The sequence below is a fragment of the Camelus dromedarius genome, chromosome 1, assembly GCF_036321535.1.
Source record: "Camelus dromedarius isolate mCamDro1 chromosome 1, mCamDro1.pat, whole genome shotgun sequence".
In the NCBI taxonomy this organism is placed as follows: domain Eukaryota; kingdom Metazoa; phylum Chordata; class Mammalia; order Artiodactyla; family Camelidae; genus Camelus; species Camelus dromedarius.
Window position 1 is genome coordinate 120,305,633 of NC_087436.1, and position 18,480 is coordinate 120,324,112.

Genomic DNA, 18,480 nt, shown 5'->3' on the forward strand with positions numbered 1-18,480 from the left:
ATTTGCAGTCTTCTTCCATCCCGTTGGCCTCCCCATCCCAACCTAGACAGATGGATAGATAGAAAGATCTATATCCACAGATCACTGAGTCCCTTTTCATATTTTTCAGACTTTTTACCTGTCTTTGCTTTAATTTGAATAGTTTCTATTGTTATGTCTTCAAGTTCACCCAAACGTTCCTCTGCAATACCTAATCTACCACTCATTCCTTTCAGGGAATTTTCCATTTCAGAAATTTCAATTTCCATTTATAGGGTTTCCATCTGGCTTCTTTTAGATCGTCCATGACGTTCCTACACACATTCACATTTTCCTTTCAGGTCGTAAACGTATTTACGCCGGCTGTTTTCAAGTCGTCATCTGTTGGTTCCACCGCTGATCTTATTTCTGGGCCTGTTGCTACTGGCTGGGTTTCCTTCTGGCCCTGGGTCACATCTTCCAGCTTCATCTTATGGCCACTCGCATCTGGCGGGTGTTGGACATGGTCAAGTTCATGCTGTCGGGGGCTACCTGCAAAGAGTGTTGGGGTTTGCTTTGGCAGACAACTCATTTGCAGATCAGCGTGGCCTTTTTGAGATTTGTTCTTGTACTTTGAGCAGGTTTACAGCAGCCTTCACTCTAGGGCTATTTCAGTTCCACTAAGAAGGTACGACGCTTTCAGTGTCCTCACCGCGTGGCTGGGTGTTCAACAAGGAGTCTCCTCCCGGCCAGGTCAAAAATGTCTCCCCAGCCTGGGAATGTCTAGTTTACAGAAACCTGTTCACTCTTTGCCCCACCCTGTGAGATTTCCTTTCTGTCTACGTGGTTTCATATTTAGTCCAAGATGCAAAGGCACCTCTGCATAGCCTTCTGGATTTCTTTTTCTGTGGAGCTCTCTTCCTGCTGATAGGCTGCCTTTGTCTCTCAGATTCCTGTCTCCTAACTCAGGGAGGATTCCAAGCTCTACTTGGATCCCCTCCTTGTCCTATGTCAAGAAACAGCTTCCAGGCAGAAAGCCAGGCAGTCACAGGGGTCACTAAATTTGTCTCCCTTCTGTGAGTCCTGAGCCTCCTGCACCCCAACATCCCAGAACAGTAATTTTGTATATTTTGTCCAGTTTTCTAGTTGTTTATAGTGGGTAGATAAGCCCAGCCCCTGTTACTCCAGTGTGACAGAGCTGTCTGCTCTTATTTTAAAATGGCAGATTACCATCTTCCAAACCCACTGTGATCATGTCAACCCTCGTCTCTAAGCTATGGGCACAGAAATCAAACATTCAGATCACCGTTGGGGGAACTGGGACCCAAGCACACCACAAAAACATATGGTGACTCTTTCGCTAGGAACATTCCTTGTCATTGTCCCTGCCTCTCTCAGCAGCCCCCTGACAAATCCTTCCACTTCTGTCTCAGGCACATGCCGTAACTACAGAAAACAGCTTGGGGAACAACACTCAAAGCGTCCCCTTTCAGCTGGGTGTGGTGAATCGGAGAGAACAGGCAGAAAACAAACTCTGGGGTTTGTCATTCTTTGTTTTCTAGCAATGGAATGTTTTTTCTGGGAGTGATGTGTCTGGTGGGGCTGTGGGGGGAGGAGGGAGGATGCCCCCGCGGGAAGGCTGCCTGCTGACCTCCCTCTGAGCACCCAGAGGTGTAGGGCAGAGAGGGGAGCCGGGTGTAGCCCTGCTGCCGAGGGCTAGGACTTCAGTCCGTCTCCAGCCATTATTCACTATACACCTGCCAGGTACCAGGCACCGGAGAGGAATCAGACCCAGGCCCTGCCTGCATGGCGTTAGCATCAAGTGGCTCCAGGACACGCTGCCAGAGAAGGTTGTGGAGCCCAGGATGCAGCGGGGCTGTGAGGAGAAGGGGTGGGGCGGCTCTGGGGGTGGGGGGGGCAGCTCATGCCTCACTGTAGTCTGTCCAGATGCTGCACCCTGTGGGATCTGGACTGATGCAGTTCCCAGTCACCAGTGCCAGCCCAGGGCCTGGCCTTGCAGGCACTTAGGAAAGCTTGGATGAGTGAATGCATGAAGGAAGGAGAGAAGGAAGGAAGGTAGAAAGGGAGGGAGGTAGGAGGGGAAGGAGGAAGGCGGGAGGGGGGAAGGGAGGGGGGAGGGAGGAAGGGAAGGGGAGGGGGAGGGAGGAAGGGAAGGGGAGGGGGAGGAGGAGGGGGAGGAGGAGGGGGAGGGGGAAGGAGGAAGGAGGATGGAGGAGGGGAAGAAGGAGAGTGGGGAGGACAGAGTGGCTGCCCACCCTCGCTCACCGGCAGGTAGCGCACACGAAGCAGTCGGGGTGGTAGGTCCTGCCCAGCGCAGACACCACCTCACCCTCGATGAACTGGTCGCAGCTGAAGCAGCGGGTCCCGTACAGCGTCTGGTAGTCCCGTGTGCAGATGTACTCGCCCTGCCGCACGAAGAAGCCGCCCTCGGCCAGGTCGCAGCCGCACGCTGGGGAGAGCACGCGTGGGGCCATGTTAGCAGGGGTGACCAGCTCCCCCCACGGGCCCCAGGTGGACCCCCCACATACAGGCTTCCGTTGATTCACTGAACCCCTGGGGGACTGGGCTCCAGGCACAGACTCCAGCTCTGGCCCCTCAGCCTAGAGTGGAGTGGACTTCCTTATGGAAGCTTCTAGAAAGAGGCAAGACCAGGGATGAGAACTGGGCTGTGCTGAGGGGCCAGCCCAGCGCCCTCGCCTTCTTACCCCACCAGGGATGAGGCCCCCTCGGCCCCTCCAGGTGGGCTGCTCCCAGCATGGACTATAACAGAGGCAGTTAATACCTGAACGCCGGGCTCTGCTCTGGGTGGGAAGACCCCATGGGGCGGTGGTCGGCCCCCAGACCACAGCGAGGCTTCCCAACACCCCACTGGTCTCCCACCACGTGGACGAGGCCAGACCCCCTGCAAGAGGGAGAGAGGTCGGGCACCACACTGACCCCCAACACACACCTCCTGCCCCAGGGCGGGGCTGAGGGCATTGCTAGGTAGAGAATGGGGCACCTTCCCTCAGGACAGGCCCCAGGGAACAGGGGAGCCAGGCCCAGGCACCCTGGCTGGTCCCTTTCCTCCCTGATGCCGGTCAGTCCCAGATCCTCGTGGGTCACAGCCCCCGAGCCAGAGTTTTGAAAAACCATGGAACCCACATATGTCTTTGAATCGACACAAAGTTTCATCAAAACCTTAACTGATCGCAGAAGATAGAGTCTGTGTACTGGCATCTTTACGTTTACCGGTCATCTCGTCCCTTTGAGCACCTGCAGTAGATCCTAGATGCAGAATCAAGACCACTAACCGCTGTTTATAAAACCCACAGCCAGGCTCTGAGTAAAGTCAGCATCTCACCTTGTCCCCTTTTCTCCCGGAGAAGCCATTTCCATCCCCCTCCCCACAGAACTGTGTGCAAATGCAATGTGTTTCAGAGATCGAAGGTGCCCATCGCGGTCTCTGAAACAAAAATCCCACAGTCAACGTGGAAATTGATTTATTCACGATTTCTTATGGTCATGAGGCTCCAAATGTTGAATAACTTATTCTGGATGGGGTTGTTACTACAATGACTGGTACAAGGCTATCAAAACAACACACAGGTTGCACATGTTGGTAAATGATCATCACACGGACACAAGAAGACTTTTCTGCAGTGCAGGTCTCGAGGACATGGATGGGGTGGGCAAGGGGAGTTCCTGGTGTCTGATCAGGGGAGCCCCAGCTTTGGAGCTGTGCCTGGTTTGGTGTCCTGTGAGTCTGGGGGCGAGAGCAGCCGGGCAGCCTTCCTCCACCACTGGTGCCTTCTTAGGCTGGTCAGTTTGGGAGAAGCAGCTGTGGAAGTCTGGAAACTGAATCTCCAGAGGGTCTCAGAGTCCTCAGGAGAGGACCGCAGTGGACTCAGTGCCCCGGGACCCCGAGACCCTCTGGAGATTCAGTTTCCAGACTCCTTTCAGCCCATACACCTATTAGCGCACAGGACCCGCCGTCCCACCAGCGATCTGGGGACTCCGAGTGGCCCTGCCAGGTAGACCCACTCTGCTCGCTCCCATCCCCACACAGAGAGAGAGGACAGGCTGCTCCTTGGTGTCCCTGTCCCCTCGCCTGGGCCACAGGGCTGCGATGCCACTCCCCAGTTACAAAGTCCAGAGTGGATGGAAATCCTTCATTCCGTGTCTCCAAGGAGCTGTTAGCTCTTCGGACAAGGCCGAAAGCTGAGCAGCCGAGGGCCCAGATGGGGGGCTGCCTGCACGGGACGCAGACTCGCCCCCACGCCCTGTGCTGTGCACCCCTCAGCACGTCCCTTCCCTCTCCGGGCCCTGCGTCCCCCTCTGGACACAGGGTGTGAGAACGGCAGCGCAGAGATGTGTCCCGTGAGCTAGCGTGACGTAAGCCTCCAGTTGTGCGGGCCGCCGCCAGGCCACTGCTGTACTGACGTCAGCCAGCCCGAGAGGCCGGAGGCCGGGGCCCAGTTCTAAGTCCTTCTCCCACCCAGCCTGACAGTGAAGACCCTTTGTTTAATCTTGCACCACAGCCTAGGCCAAGCAGGTGCGCCCGGCTCGGGAAGAGCAGGCTCTCAGGGGCTTCTGCAGGACAATGGCTGCCTTTCTCTGTAAGCGCCGCCTGGAACACTGGGCCCTGAGTGAGGGGCTGCCTCAGGCTCACGCTTGGCCCTGGCATTTGTCTAACCCTCTAATCTTCTTAGAGATTTGACAACATTGACTGCTCCTCGAAGGAGAAAAACATGGAGATGGACCTAGTGCCCCAGGAAACGTGAGCCTCCGTCACAGAGGCACCAGGAGGCAGAGTAAGAACAGCCTTCCTGCCCCACAGGCCGGGCCCCGGCCGGCGCCATGTGCTCTGAGTCATCTCTGCTACTGACCAGCCTGTAGCCGCCCCGGGTGTGCCGAGACCAGGGCCAGACGGTAAACCAGACCTCCGCCTGCCAAAAAGAGTCCAAATTCTTTAGTGATTTTTAAAGTCCTAATCAAGACAATATACTGTTATTACATTCTATTTGCCTATCAAAGAGACCCGTGAAGGCACAGAAGCAGCTGTGGTGACCCCAGTGGCCCCCCTTTGGCCATCGTTATGATCATTTCTGAGAAACGGTTGGGAGGGGGTGGGCAGTGGCGGGAAGACAGTCAGTCCCACTGTCTGGAATACCATTTGGCCCCAGTCAAAGGAATGTGAAAACGGCTCCGACCCTTGGGCCCAGCCATCTCTCTCTGAGGCTCTACCCCAAGGAAGTGGCCGTGACCATCCACAGAAGCTTACTTGCACAATAACATAGGAAATAAACGCTGGGCCTTAGAGACATGCACCCTGGGTGTGAATCCTCACTCTTGCTGCTTCCCAGCTGTGTGACCTGGGGCAAGTTACTTAACCTCTCTGAACCTCAGAGTCCTCATTTGTAATATAGGGTTAGCCACACTGATCGTGTCACAAGAAATCAGTGAGATGAGGTACAGGATACTGATTAATACTGATTAGCCCAGAGCCGAGCTGGAATCGATGTAAACGTTTATCAGCAGGGGAGTGGCTATGTTTACTGCGGGCCAGGCATCTGAAAGGATTTGGATAGATACTGAAATTGATGTTGAAGACCCTCTGATGGGGAAAGGGCTTACACAGTCCCTTCAAGTGACTCAGTCAGGACACAAAATGCATGCATACAGCATAATTTCAAAGTAAAAAGCCTCTTACGAAGGAAAAGACCGGGAGGCTCTCTAGCCAAACACGGACAGCACCTCCCTTGGGGTGGTCAGCTGAGGGATGGTCTCCACGCCCTCCCTGCATGTTTCCGTCCTGGTGTCGAGGAAGAAGAGATTAGGCAGCGTGGTCACTGCCAGCCCAGGTCCTAGCCTAATATTTGCCTGGGATTCTCCATCTATAAATAACAGCCCTACGTCATCGGAGATTCCTTCCTGCCGCGACTTCCCACAATTCTGCCACGTGAGCCCGGTTCCTGGCGCGCCCTGCGTGGTCGGGCTGGGCAGAGCCTGTGTCTTGGCCGGGGGACGGGACACCCCTGTCTGGAGCTTTCCTTTGGTCCTGGAAGCCCTTGGTCAGTTTCTCATGAGTGCCCCGGGAGCGCAGGTGTTTTGCCCCACTCCCTTGTAACCCCCCGTTGCCCAGACCAGCTCTAGGCATGGCTATTCATGGTCCCCAGATGGATGTGTCCTTGGGGACAAATCCACCCACTGTTACCAAGCTACAGGCAGTCCTGGCGGCCTCTCCCCTGCTGCACACACACACACACATGACCTCTCCCCTACCACACACACATGTGCGTGCGCACGCGCTTCCCTCCCCCTCTTTCCGCCCCTCTTTCCATGACTGTGAACATGCTCAGCCTCGCTGCCACGTGGATCAGAAAATGCCTGCTTTCTCCAGGTCACACGTGATTGTGGCCTCATCTTTTCATCATTTTCAGAGTCAGGGCTATGAAAGGTGTCAGTTGGAAACCAATGTTCTTAAGGCACAGAACGCGGCCACATGTAAAAGGTCAAGAGGGCCAGATTTGTTTTCCTGGGCAAATTTCAAGTTGTTTATAATAATGGTGACAGCTTTCATTTTTTTCTTGAGGACCTACTATGTGCGGGGTGTCTGACGTATTTATATCTTACACGCATTCCCCTTTGTGGTGTGAAGGTAGAGCTGGCGGGACTTCAAGACAACCCAGGAACAACAAGTTCATACTGTACAGCACAGGGCACTATATTCAGTATCTTATGTAGTAACTTATGGTGAGAAAGAGTATGAAAACGAACACATGGTCGTTCACGTATGACTGAAGCACGGTGCTGTGCACCAGAAGTTGACACAACGTTGCAAACTGACTGTACTTCAATAAAATATATATACACAAAAAAGTTAATGCAAGCTCATTGCAAAAAAATTTAAAAATACGTGTGGAATAAAATAAAATGACCCTTCATTCCAAAAAAAAAGACAGTCCAGGAACAGACCCTCACACTCTTGTCCAGGCCGCCATCGTCCTGGCCACGGCTCCGAGCCCCTCTCCCCACCCTGCCTGGGCCTCCCCGCAGCAGCACAGCACGCAGGGGTCCATGAGACTACAACAGACAGGACTCTCCTGTGTCCCTTCTCCCTTGGTGTCAGAGTCCAGATCCTCACAGGGACCCCCCTCCCAATGCCCCCCCTATTCTGCTCTAGACACACGGACCTCCTACTGTCCCAGAACCTGCCAGGCACACTTCCCTGCTTCAGTGTCACTGCACTGGCTGTTCTCTCTGGCTGTGACGCTCTTCCCTCACCTCCTTCAAGTCTTCACCTCCTCCGTGAAGCCTGCCCTGATTATCTATTTTAAAATCGTGACTGCCCGGCACTCCCAACCCCCTCTTCATCTTGCTCCTTTTCTTCCATTTTCTAGCACATCACTGTTAGCAGAGAAGAAAACTTGCTTATTTATTCTCCCTAGTGTTTATCATCTGTCTCCCTGCATGAGAACACGGTCTCCAGGGGGACAAGGATGTCTGTTTTGTTCACGGATGCCTCCCAAGCACCCAGAACACTGCTTGGCACAGGGTAGGGGCCTAATGTGGCTGTTGAATGGAAACTTACGTGATCTCTTTCATAGATTTTCAGGTTAGGTGAATAGAGGCATGGCAAACAAGTGCCTGGATGCGGGAACCCAAAACACCGGATCAGAATTAGACACAACTGTCTTCTGTGCTAGCAGACCCTGCTCTGCTGGACTAGCAACACACGCATCTAGGGACGAACACGGCTGGTGTCAGTCACATCCTCCCATCCCTCTTTGCTGGTAGGAGTGAATGTGTGACCCCATTCCGACCAGTGAGTCATACAGGAAGTGTGTGGGGGCCTTCAGGGAAAAGGTTCTCCTCCCTGATGGAAGGGAGGTTACCCTGATTACCCAACTGGGGTGACCACGTGAGGGGAGGGTCCCTTTGCCTGTGCCCATCCCTGCCCAAACCCTTCCCCAGGGTTGAGTATTAACCTGTGAGGATGCAATGTTTGGAGCTTTGGCAGCCATATTGAGACCATGAGGAGAGGCACTGTTGACATGCACAAGATGGGGGGGCGGCTGGGGGTACAGTGGCAAAGTAACTTGAGTCTTCGATGACCTTGTTGAGCTGTTAAATTAACTGGCTCTGGAGGTGAGGAGGCTACCTCCAGACATCATGCTAAGAAGATATATATTCATGTAATTGAACACACTATATGCTGGGTCTTCTTTATCATTCAGCCAAAAGCACCCTCAGTGATTCACAGACTTTCCATTTTTCATGAGAGCCTGGATAAAAGTCAGGCTAAGACGACGCAGTCCTCATGCTTTAAGAAATACAGTGTTTCTGAAGCTTAGCTTTCTTTTAGGGAGGAGTCTTAGCTGTCCCTGTCGTCCTTCAGTGGGGGGAGCAGAGATGCCACCCACTGAGGGCAGGCCCCGCTGTGTCTGCAGGCTGCACCTGGCACAGGGTGAGACTCCACGGCCGCATGGGGGCGGCAGGGTGAGTGGGGGGACTTGGAACTGAGCCTGCAGGCCCACCGACCCCTGCCACCTCCACCACTACTGCGGCAACCGCCTCGGGCAGCCGCCGAGAACGGAGGGTGAGGCCCAGGGCTGGTCAGCCCTGCCCACCCCACGCTGTCTCGTTTCCCCACCCAGGCTGCTGAGGAAGCAGTGGCCGCCATCCCACGTCTACTCAGAGGCTGAAGCTAAGGACGAGGACCATCTGGGCCTCCCGACCTCCACAAAACCCCGTGCGTCAAGCCAGGCGATGGACTGGATTCTGGGCGTCTAATGCCTTTCACTGAGTTCCTAAGATCTGTGCTGCCAGACAATCCTGTTAAACACAGTGGCGCTTCCACTTTGTCTTTTAAAATCAGGTTTTAAAAAGAGCAGTCTAATGGATTTGGTTTTTCAGAAACACAGCAAGCGTATCTGTCTGGGGAGGAGAGGAAATGAGACCAGACAGGTCCCGCGAAGCCTGGGAAGCCCTGATGAGCAAAAGAGGGTCCAGCAGGGCCGAGCGGGGTGTTGGGTCACCTCGCCCCAGGAAAGGTCCCCCAGTGCCGATGCAGACCGGGGGTCCTGGAGCCCCATGTTGGGGCTCCACGTCAGGGGTGAGGACGGGGCCAGTGCTCTTGTTTCTGGAAATGCTGAGAACACGCCATTTCCACACCCACCTCCCACCGGGGTCCCAGCAATCCCACCCCACCCCCACCCCCGGGGTCCCCAGGCCGGGCATCGCAGCGGGCTCATTGTCAGTGCTCGTATCTGCTAACCCCAAACTCCTTATTTATCCCTCCCCACCTCCCCCTTTGGTAACTGTGAGTTTGTTTTCTATGCCTGTGAGTCTGTTTCTGTTTTGTAAGTTCATTTGTGTCATATTTTAGATTCTACTTATAAGTGATATCACATGCTATTTGTCTTTCTCTGTCTGACACACTCTACTTAGTATGATTGTCTCTAGGTCCATCCACATGGCTGCAAATGGCATTATTTCATTCTTTTTCGTGGCTGAGTAATATTCCACTATACATGTACACCACATCTTCCTTATCCATTCTCTCCTCGCCTTTCTTTGTCTGAAATTAGAGCTGACCTCCTCTGTGATGCCCTCTCTGGAAGCTCCCACCCTTCCCTGTGGGCCCCTCCCAGCACTTGGTTTCTACCACTAACAGCCGACTTTTCCACCCATGCTGGTAGATTTATCTCCTCACCAAACCTCACCAGTCAAAGGTAAATCTACTGCCTCTGTATTCAGTACTTCCCAAAGCTGGGCCTGGCACACAGTGGGGCCTTATGAGACCCTTTGTGGGCTCAGGGGACTCAGGAAGTTTAATGGGGCCCCACAGGGTTGCTAAAACCTGTGGTGCTCGATTACCTACACGTGGTGTATTTCCCAATTTTGCCTATAAAAAGCAGACCCTCACTGCCCCTGGGACCCAACCAGACTCGTATGTGAACCTCTGTGATCTCTGAACAGCCAAGTCAAACCCACAGGGAAGCCACCTGCGATGACACCGCTCGCTGCCCAGATGTAAGGTGGGTGGGGTTTGTAAGGCCACTAACAGAATTCCTTTAAATCTGCAGCCCTTTGGGTTTGGTTACTGTGTCACATCGGCTTGGTTTGCCCATCCCGTCCCCTAAGTACTACTTTTCATATATTTTCAGGAAACTAAATGCAAATACACAAAACCCAGCTGTGCACAAAGGAATCTGAGTGGACTTGAGCCCAGGGAGGACGGGCAGGCTGGGAGGACACTCACAGCCACGGCTGCCCGCAGAGGTGGACTTCACATGATTGATTTTGTTTTACTTTCTTCTTATCTTTTTAGTATTGTTTGAATTTAGTGTATTATTTACATTACTTTTTATAATCAGAGAAAAAGCCAGTTTTCATTTGGAACGAATGGTAATGCTCTTGGTCCTACTCTGGGAGGGCGGGGGCACCCGAGTATTCATGGCCCAGTTTAGGTCCTGTGCACCCCGAGGCGCTGAGTTCATGCCACCAGCAAGGCTGGCCTTTAACCGTGTGCCTTTGGGGCCCAGCTGGACTTGAGTCCTCAGACACTGCTGCAGCCTTCGGAGGACACTCCCTGGGACCTTGTCCTCTGACTTGCCCCACTGGGCGGAGGCCCCCACCACTTCCACAAGGGACGCAGCCACACTGAAAACATCACGCTGTTGTATAAGGCCTTGGGATCTGTTTTTCCAGCCCCCCAGATCTAAGGCATTTCCAGAGACACTGTGGGGGCCAGATCTCAGCTGGGGGGCAGGCGGGCTGTGGGCGGGGCCGGGGTGCTCACCTTTGCAGACGAAGCACTGCAGGTGGAAGTACTTGTTCTGCACGCGCAGCACCTCCCCCTTGCACACGTTTCCGCACGTGTTACACAGGATCGCCGTGCTGGGCGGCTTCTCCAGGGGCCCGTGAGTGGCCTGGGGCTCCGACACTGCAGGGAAAAGGAGTGAGTTAAACATGGAACGTGCCGGGCACAGATGAGCAAACCAGCAGTGGTGCGGGGACTCAGGGCCACACTCCCGCCAGGACAGCCCAGAGGGCATCGGGGGACCAGCAGAGGCGGGGTGGTGTGAGACCCCCGATGGCGGTCCTGACCCCCACCTCTGTGTGCACACCCCCCAAAGGGCAGCCGATCCCCCTGCAACCTGGACTGGCACCACCTTGACCCTCCAGGGCCTTGGAAGCAAGGCACCCCCGTGAGCTCAGTCCTTCTGCATCCAGGACCCAGGTCTTCCCTCTGTAAATACAATAACCGCAGTCCTCCTGTGAACTTGCTTTGAATCCCCTCTGTGCCTTGGGGACATCAACCTGAATATTGTCACTGGCCCTCCTAAAGCCAGCCACAACCTAGGATGGTTAAGGAGGCGCTGGAAAACCCTGAGGGATGGTCAGGGCGGGCAGTCAAAGGGCCTGACGGCGGGGCTCCTGGGGCCTGGGCAGGACCACCCACTCCTCATTCATGTCCTCTAAAAGCTCCACAGGGGCCGCCATGCAGGACGCGGGGCCCGGGCGGGTCTGCTCGTGCGGAGCTCCAGCCCCGAGATGGCGACAGCCAGGCGAGCGTCCGCCACACATCAAGTGGCAGAGCTGTGGTCGGGGGATGCCCAGGGGCTGGGGACCAGAGCTCGAGGCGGAGGGGCTACAGGCTGGCGAGAGACTGCCTGGCAGAGAGCACGGTCCATGCAGGGACCCCAGCAGCAGGGATCCACTTCCCACCCAGAACCAGCCCGATGAGGTCCAACCCGCTCCCTGACCAGTCACCTGGGACGCCCCACTTGTGGTAGCTGTACCAGGCCCCCCTAGGCCCCCAGCCCCCTTCAGACACCCTGAGCCCCCTCCTCTCCCCTGGGAAGCTCCCCACTCCTCTGCCTGCCTCTGTGTCTTTGCCAAGCGCAGTGACGGTGGCCGACCCCCTGCCTGCCCAGCTCCAAGCAGACACTTTGCTTTCTGAGTGGGGGGTCTCTGCTTAGATGCACATCTTCTAATGCAACCCTCCCATCTTGGTCTGGGGTCCCCTGACCTGAGGCTGAGGCAAGGATGGGGTGTCTCTGAGGGACCCCAGGTGGCAGGAGGGAGTGGGGACAGGAGGGTGAGGCAGGAAGAAGACAGCAAGAATGGTGTGGGGTCGAGCAAGTCACCCCCTCGGATACCCTCCCGGGCGTCACACAGAATGTGCCTCAGATCGCCCCTCAGAAGCGAGGAGGCAGCGGCGCTGATCCTGCCCCTGTGCCCCGGGGTGAGGGTCCCGCAGAGGCAGAACACCCATCTCCCTTGTCTGGGCTGCCCGGCGTCTGGGCTGAATGCCTTCCAGGTTTTCGCAGAGGACCAAGCTCAGAAGCCGGGGAGCTGTGGGCGCCTGAGGTGAGAAGTCTGCTGGTGCAGGTGAGCTGCCCACCTGGCTGGAGCCACACCTGGGCCCAGGGGAGGGGGTGCGGGCCCCGAAAACACCCACCACCTAGGATGCTCCAGACACACCCTGATTCATTGGAGGGTTAAATGTATTCACACACACACACAGATACACACACGTACACACACAGCTACGCACACACAGACACACACATGCACAGCTGCTGACACCAGCACTGACCGAGCATCAGGCCTGGAGGTCCCTTCACCCACGTGAAAACAGAGGAGGTGGATGTCAGACAGGGGAGGGCACTTCTCCACCCAGTGTCCAGCCTGCGCCCCAGGACCCCAGACCCCCGAGTCCCGGCAGCCCCTGATCTGCAGAGCAGGGCTCCCTCCTCTGCGGTCCTGCCTGTGGTGGGGAGTTGGACCGTGGGCAGCACAAAGGAGGGCCTAGGCCACGCTGAGGACGTCAGGCCTTCCAGGAGGAGGCTCTGAAGACCCCAAGGATAGCAGGTGCCTGGGGACAAAAGCCACACTGCCTAGAGAAGCAGGTGCAGGAAAGGAGGCGCGAAGAAGAATTCGGAGTTGCTGCGGGCACCCCAGGCTCTGCGCCAATGCCTGGCTTGCATTTCCAGAGGTGCCAGGAAACCAAACAGCAAACTGGACCGTGCAGAGTCCGGCGAGGGCCCCAGAGCTCTGCCTGCCGTCCTGAGCGCTGCGGGGTTACTTCCATTCTGGGTGAAGTGTCAACAGCAGGCAAGCCCCTCGCTCTTTTTTCTATATAATAATCACAGAAACCGCCTCATCCATGACTTAATGAAATCGGTGGGAGGGGACAGAGATGGAGGGTGTCCTGGGCGTGAATTCAGGACTCCCCATGCAGAACGAGCCACTGGGCTTGTGGTTTGAAACCTCAGACAGTGCCAGCTCATAGCTGTGCACCCCCAGGCTGCCCGGGGCTCCCAAGTCACCCCATCCACATCTGAGGCTACACCAAGATTTCGGGGGGTGGAGGGACCAAGATCAACACTGTTACCCTCTCATCTGTGAGGCACAATGGACCCTGCGCCTCATCTGTCTATGAAGAGACAGGCAAGGTTTTCCACCTGTGGAATCTGGCTCAAACCCAGGAAGAGGGAACCAGCCAGCCGCCCACGCCCGGGATCCGTGTCAGAGCCCTGGGGGCAGCCGTCCGCCCTCTGCTCAAACCACCCGCCCCAGGAGATGCTAAGACGCTGGCCCTGCAAGCAGCCCAGAGTCCAGCAAACCGTAAGTGTGCGATATACAATAGCCACTGTCATTTTCAAGAACACACAGCCTGGCATCACCGGTTTCCTGGAAATATATTTGGTTTTGGGGGAGAGCTGCGTTGTAAGAGGATCCTTCCCGGGGCCTCTGGGTGGTGGGGTGAGAGTGGGGTGCTGCCCTCTGGTGGTGGGAAGTAGACACTGCACAGTGGGGACGGACACCTGTCAGTCCAGGTACCACGCCTGTGCAGGTGTTCCCTCCAGCCCGCATCTGCCTGCTTGGCCCGGGCATCACAGCCTGAGACTCCTGTGGATCTGAGGTGCGGGCCTTTTTACACCTCAAGATGGACGTATCCCTTGGACCTCCTGCAGCTGCCCTAGTGGGAGGAGAGCCCCTTCCTGTAGCTCAGCTACATACATGAGTGCTTCGTAAGGGGGACTGCTCCTCACAGCAGCCAGCAGACTAAGTGCCGTGGTCACTGCTGCTGCCGCCCAGCGAGTGGACTGGGGCCAGGAGAGGTGCTACTTGGCCATGGTAAGAGGGGACCAGGACCCTCCCATAGCGAGACAGGACAGGAACGGGTCCCTAGACAAGGATGGGGCAGTTCTGGCCAGACCTCACTATATAGAGAACGATCAAGAATGAGCTATGAAGCCATGAAAAGACCTGAAGGGACCTCAGATGCATGCTACTGACAGAAGCCAGTCTGAAACAGCTACATGCTGTGTGATTCCAACTCTATGACAGTATCAAAACGGTAAAATCATGGAGACAGTGAAAGATCAGTGGTTGTCAAGGACTGCGGGGGGCAGGGGTGGAGAGGCGGAACACAGGGCATTTTTAGGGCAGAGAAACCACTGCGTATGATACCATGATGGTGGATACACAGCATTATACGTTTGTGCAAACCCATATTATGTACAACACCAAGGGTGGCCCCGGATGGAAACTGTGCACGTTAGTTAATAAAAACATATCAACATTGGTTCGCCAATCATAACAAATGCAAGATGTTAACAGGGGAAGCTGGGGCTGGGGTGGGGTGTATTTGAACTCTACTTTCTGTTTAATTTTTCTGTAAACTGAAAATTGCTCTAAGAAATAAAGTCTATTTAAAAAAAAAAAAACTTAAAAGAGAGAGAGAAACAGAGAGAGAGAGAGAGTGAACCAGCACAGCCCAACCTAAGCCTGGACACAGCAGGCTGGTTTCTCTACAATTTCAGGACTGGCTACAACACTGGGTTTAACAAGTCTCCAACCACGATAATTACATGAAACAGAAAGCCCAGTGGTAAGGATCATCCCGCGGGGCTGAGACTACTCAATCCCCTGGGATAATGAAGTCCCAGCACGGGCAGCCCGCGGGGAATGAAAGAATGATTATTGGTAACAGTAACACGGAGCTCACGTTCACGGTGGGGGGACCTGGTGGGCGCTGCGGCTCCTCCCCTCTAATCTGTCCGGGCACAGTCCTGATCCGCTACCAGGAACGGGCCTGGAGGAGCCAGGACAGCGGCCAGCAAGGCCAGGTTTGGACCCGCATCCAGGGGCAGCTGTGTGATCCTGACTGAGCTCCAAGCAGCCTCAGCGCTCACATCTGTGATCTGGAGGAGGCATTGTTTAGAATCCAGAGAAGTGGAGGAAGCTTCGGGCACAATGCCCGACAGGTGTTGGTTCCCAACAGGTACTGGCTTCGTCCTCCTGGGTCTCAGGGGGGGCCTGCGACTCGGGGGTGGGGAGGGGCGAGGCTGTCGAGAAGGAGACCTGCAGCAGGGGCGCTCAGCCAGGCCTGGCTAGGAGGCGGCTCCCACACTCCGCATGGCCACAGCTAGCGTGCCCTCTGGCGCAGATGTTTCTTTAGACTGTTTTTCTAGATACGGAGTTAATGGCACAAGGGCCTTAGGGGTCCATCTCCCCTGCCCTCAGGACACCCTGTACAGGTCGTGTCTGGTTCAGGAAAAGGCCCGGGCCTCTCTTGCCACCCTCCCAAGCATTATGTGTTGGAAAATCAAGCCAAGTCACGCGTGAGCATTCCCATCCTAACCTACTTAAGGGTTGACTGCTAATTATAACCAGGAGCCAGGAAGTGGCTCTCTGGAGCTGGCTCATTCTCACCAAGGTCGTCAGCAGTCTGACCCATCCAGCCGGCTGTCAGGGTCTCAGGCTGTCCCTGCCCAGCCAGTCCTGTGTGACTCTTCAAGCGCCTGTCTTCCACCCAGTAAAGATGCAGTGGTACCCACTCCCTGCCAAGCTCTGACTGGCAGGGGCCGAGGGTGAGGCAGACAAGGTCCCTGCCCCGAGGAGCTCACACTTAAGGGCACGGAGATGGGGACAGATGTGGAAACCCCACGCACCGATGCCTGAACCCCAGGCACAGGGACACTCATTCTGGGACCCACCCACAGCCTGTTTGACTAATTACACGATCAAATGGCAAGGACCCCACTGGGATGTCATCTCCCTGTGAAGCTGTTCCCATGACACCTGGGAAGTGACCCAGCCCTCTTCCGAGTCCCCGCAAGTGTGGCCTCTGGTTCCCCTGGGGAGCCCAGTGTGTGCGCCTGAGCCCTGGACCTGCCTCACGGCCAGCGTAGAGCTCTGCTCTGTCTGAGGTCTAAGAACTGGGCTCAGGGCTTCAGCGCACACGTCTGTAGAGGGAATTGATTAAGCGAAGTGCCTCATATTTCCAACCGGCCAATGTCCACACGTACTCTCAGCACTTCTGTTGGCCCCAGACCAGGTCCTCCTGGGTGCTGACCCACCGTGGTCCTCATGCCCGGCCCAGGGCTGGCCGGGGGCGGCAGAAGCGGGTGGCTGAGCTGAACCTCCTCCCCTGCTAACCCTGCGGTGCTGAGCGTCTTCTAAGAATGTCTGTCTCCTCTGAAGGCTCCACGCCTGCCTGGCTCACCCTCGGAGGCCCAGCCCCCAGCCCAGAGCCTGGCACCTAGTAGGTGCTTAGTGGATCAGATGAATACCACAACCTTTTCGCCTGCATCTGTCTCCCACTCCCCACAGCATCTGCACTCCCCACACCTCAGCATCTCCCACGTGTCCCCTAAACCTTCTGGAAATCTTTCTCTGCACTCATCCCTCTCAGCCCCTCAAAGGGGCTTCTGAACAACTCTGGTGAGCGACTATACTTTCAAAGATGGCTGAACACCAGTCCCGCCCACAGGCTCTTCTCCAGTTTGCCTCTGATACTCCTCCCACTAAGCAGTGGGTTCTGAGACCCTCCTCGAAACTGGGTGGACCTTTGCCACTGCCCCGACCGACAGAGTATGACGGAAGCAGCGCCGTATGGCTTCCAGGCCAGGTCATAACGCCGCAGACGTTGGCCGGGCTTTCGTAGGGTGCTCATTTTTGGAACCCAGCAACCATGCTGTGAGGAAGCCCAGACTCCCCTGTACGTCCCAGACACGCGAGCAAACATACCTCCCGAGATTCCAGGCCCCGGGCCCCGAGTCACCCCAGCCTTTAGGTCTTCCCAGCTGAAACCAGTGACACTGTGGGAACAAGGAAATGTGTAAACACTCCCTCTGTGCCCTTTCTGAATCTCTGACCCTCAGGACTCCTGAGTGTAACAGAATGGTTGTTCGATGCCATGAAGGTTTGGGGTGGTCTGTTGCACAGCCATAGAAAACCCAAATGCCACCCCAACCATCACCCCAGCACCCCTCCCCAGGTACATGGCCTCCCTCCCACCTCTGCACCTGCCCTGCCTGAGGTTTGCTCCAGAACTACCCAAAGACAGTAAAATCCCTGCCTCCACAGCCAAAGTCCTAGCAGGAAGCACCTGCAGTTTTGATCCAGGAAAGGAAGCACCCAAAATCTGGTGTGACCTTGCCTGGAGTCTTCACAGCCACCCTAGGATGTGGACATTCTTATTCCCATTTGGCAAAGCTAGAAACTGAGCTCAGGTAGTTAAACTAACGAGCCCAAAGCCACACAGCCAGGAGGGGCAGAGCTAGGATTCAACCCCGGGTCAGTCTCCCTCCCACTGCTCCACCCCTGCTCACAAGGCAGGTGCAGCCCATGCCCAGCCTCCACCTGCTGCAGGCTGTGCCCACTGCAGCTCTACCCACAGCAGGCTCCGCCCACAAAGGCTCCACCCACCAGTCGCCCCCCCCCCCCGCAGCCCCGCCCACTGCAGCCTCCCACCGGGGATCCTCAGGCGTACCTGGGCTCCACCCACCTCCCCTTGCTCTTCCAGAAGACCGTTCCTCCTGCACTGTGATCACTTTGCTCCCTGCAGGCATGACCCAGCAGCTCGGAGCTCTCTCTGCCCTGGAACCTGAGTCTGGTTCCAGAAACTGGTCCTGCTTGCTCCAAATTCAACCAGGGCTGTCCCAGCCAGTTCCCATGCGGATAGCTCACCTAAGTCCCCCAGGCGCCTGGGGCACAGCTGCTCAGCCCAGGGAAGGATGCCAGGTCAGACTGCAGGCCAGCTGTCCCCAGCCCCAGTGAACAAGGGCAGAGCTCGCATGGAGTCAAAGAGGGGAAAACTCCAGATTCCTGCTTCACCCAGAGACCCCCCCATAGCCAGACATGATCACCCTGCCATGACCAGGAAGAGGAGCCACCATGGATTGCCTTAACTAGGAGGCTTGTTAATGTCCAGCCAGTGAGGGCAATGGAGGCCAGCTCTGCCGGCTCTGGGCCAAGAGCTCTGGGTGGCCATTCACCCAGGGCCTCGCCCATCGCAGCTGTGCAGTGCTCCATGGTGTAGGGGGGCTCAGACAGTGCAGGCAGGATGCCGGACACTAAGCCAGGCCACAGCAGGAACTCGCCACGTGGCCCCCAGGGCCTAGAGCATCTTTGGACACCGACCTGGTGTCCCAGATAGATTCCAGAGATGTGGGCACACAGTTCCAGAAAAACACCCTGACGCTCATGTCCAGAGGC

General features: G+C 56.0%; 1 protein-coding gene across 18 annotated transcripts in view; it reads right to left on the minus strand.

Moving 5' to 3' along the window:
- The window catches only part of ABLIM2 (actin binding LIM protein family member 2), a 139,261-nt gene that overhangs the window by 86,257 nt on the left and 34,524 nt on the right, over nt 1–18,480 (minus strand). For all 18 annotated transcript variants that reach the window (XM_064488406.1, XM_064488375.1, XM_064488359.1 and 15 more), the window contains exons 2-3: nt 10,766–10,909; nt 2,245–2,428 (exon numbers count right to left, since the gene is read on the minus strand). In XM_064488406.1, coding sequence (XP_064344476.1) covers nt 2,245–2,428; nt 10,766–10,909 — 328 coding nt within the window. The remainder of the gene's footprint in view (nt 1–2,244; nt 2,429–10,765; nt 10,910–18,480) is intronic.